Genomic DNA, 339 nt, shown 5'->3' with positions numbered 1-339 from the left:
ACCACCCTTCTCCCCTACACCCTTCTACACCCTACATTTCTTCGTATCCTTCATCCTCCTACAACCCAACATTTCCTCGAATCCTTTTTCCTACTACATTTCCTCGAATCCTTCCTCCTCCTACACCCAACATTTCCTCGAATCCTTTATCCTCCGTACCCCCTCGCACATCCTTCTCCTTTCCCCCTTCGACCTCACCTTCGGAAGGACGGCGCCCTTTTCAGCCGGTCTCTGTCGTCCATGAGATTCATCATCCTCTTCATCTCCTCCATGGTTCGACACGCCCTCTTCAGGGAGTCTGTGAACTCCTCCTTCGTCTTCGGTTTGGGGTCACCAGCT

The 339-nt window shown here is 52.2% G+C and overlaps 1 protein-coding gene across 4 annotated transcripts in view; it reads right to left on the bottom strand.

Annotated features, from left to right (window-relative positions):
- Positions 1–339, bottom strand: part of LOC119593404 — a 24,066-nt gene that overhangs the window by 18,603 nt on the left and 5,124 nt on the right. For all 4 annotated transcript variants that reach the window (XR_005230544.1, XR_005230545.1, XM_037942334.1 and 1 more), the window contains exon 4: positions 199–337. Coding sequence is in view for 2 of the 4 variants with exons in the window: in XM_037942334.1 (XP_037798262.1) it covers positions 199–337 (139 nt within the window). In the remaining 2 variants the exon portion in view is untranslated. The remainder of the gene's footprint in view (positions 1–198; positions 338–339) is intronic.

The sequence above is a fragment of the Penaeus monodon genome, chromosome 32, assembly GCF_015228065.2.
Source record: "Penaeus monodon isolate SGIC_2016 chromosome 32, NSTDA_Pmon_1, whole genome shotgun sequence".
Taxonomy (NCBI): domain Eukaryota; kingdom Metazoa; phylum Arthropoda; class Malacostraca; order Decapoda; family Penaeidae; genus Penaeus; species Penaeus monodon.
This window is presented reverse-complemented; position numbering and strand designations above follow the sequence as displayed.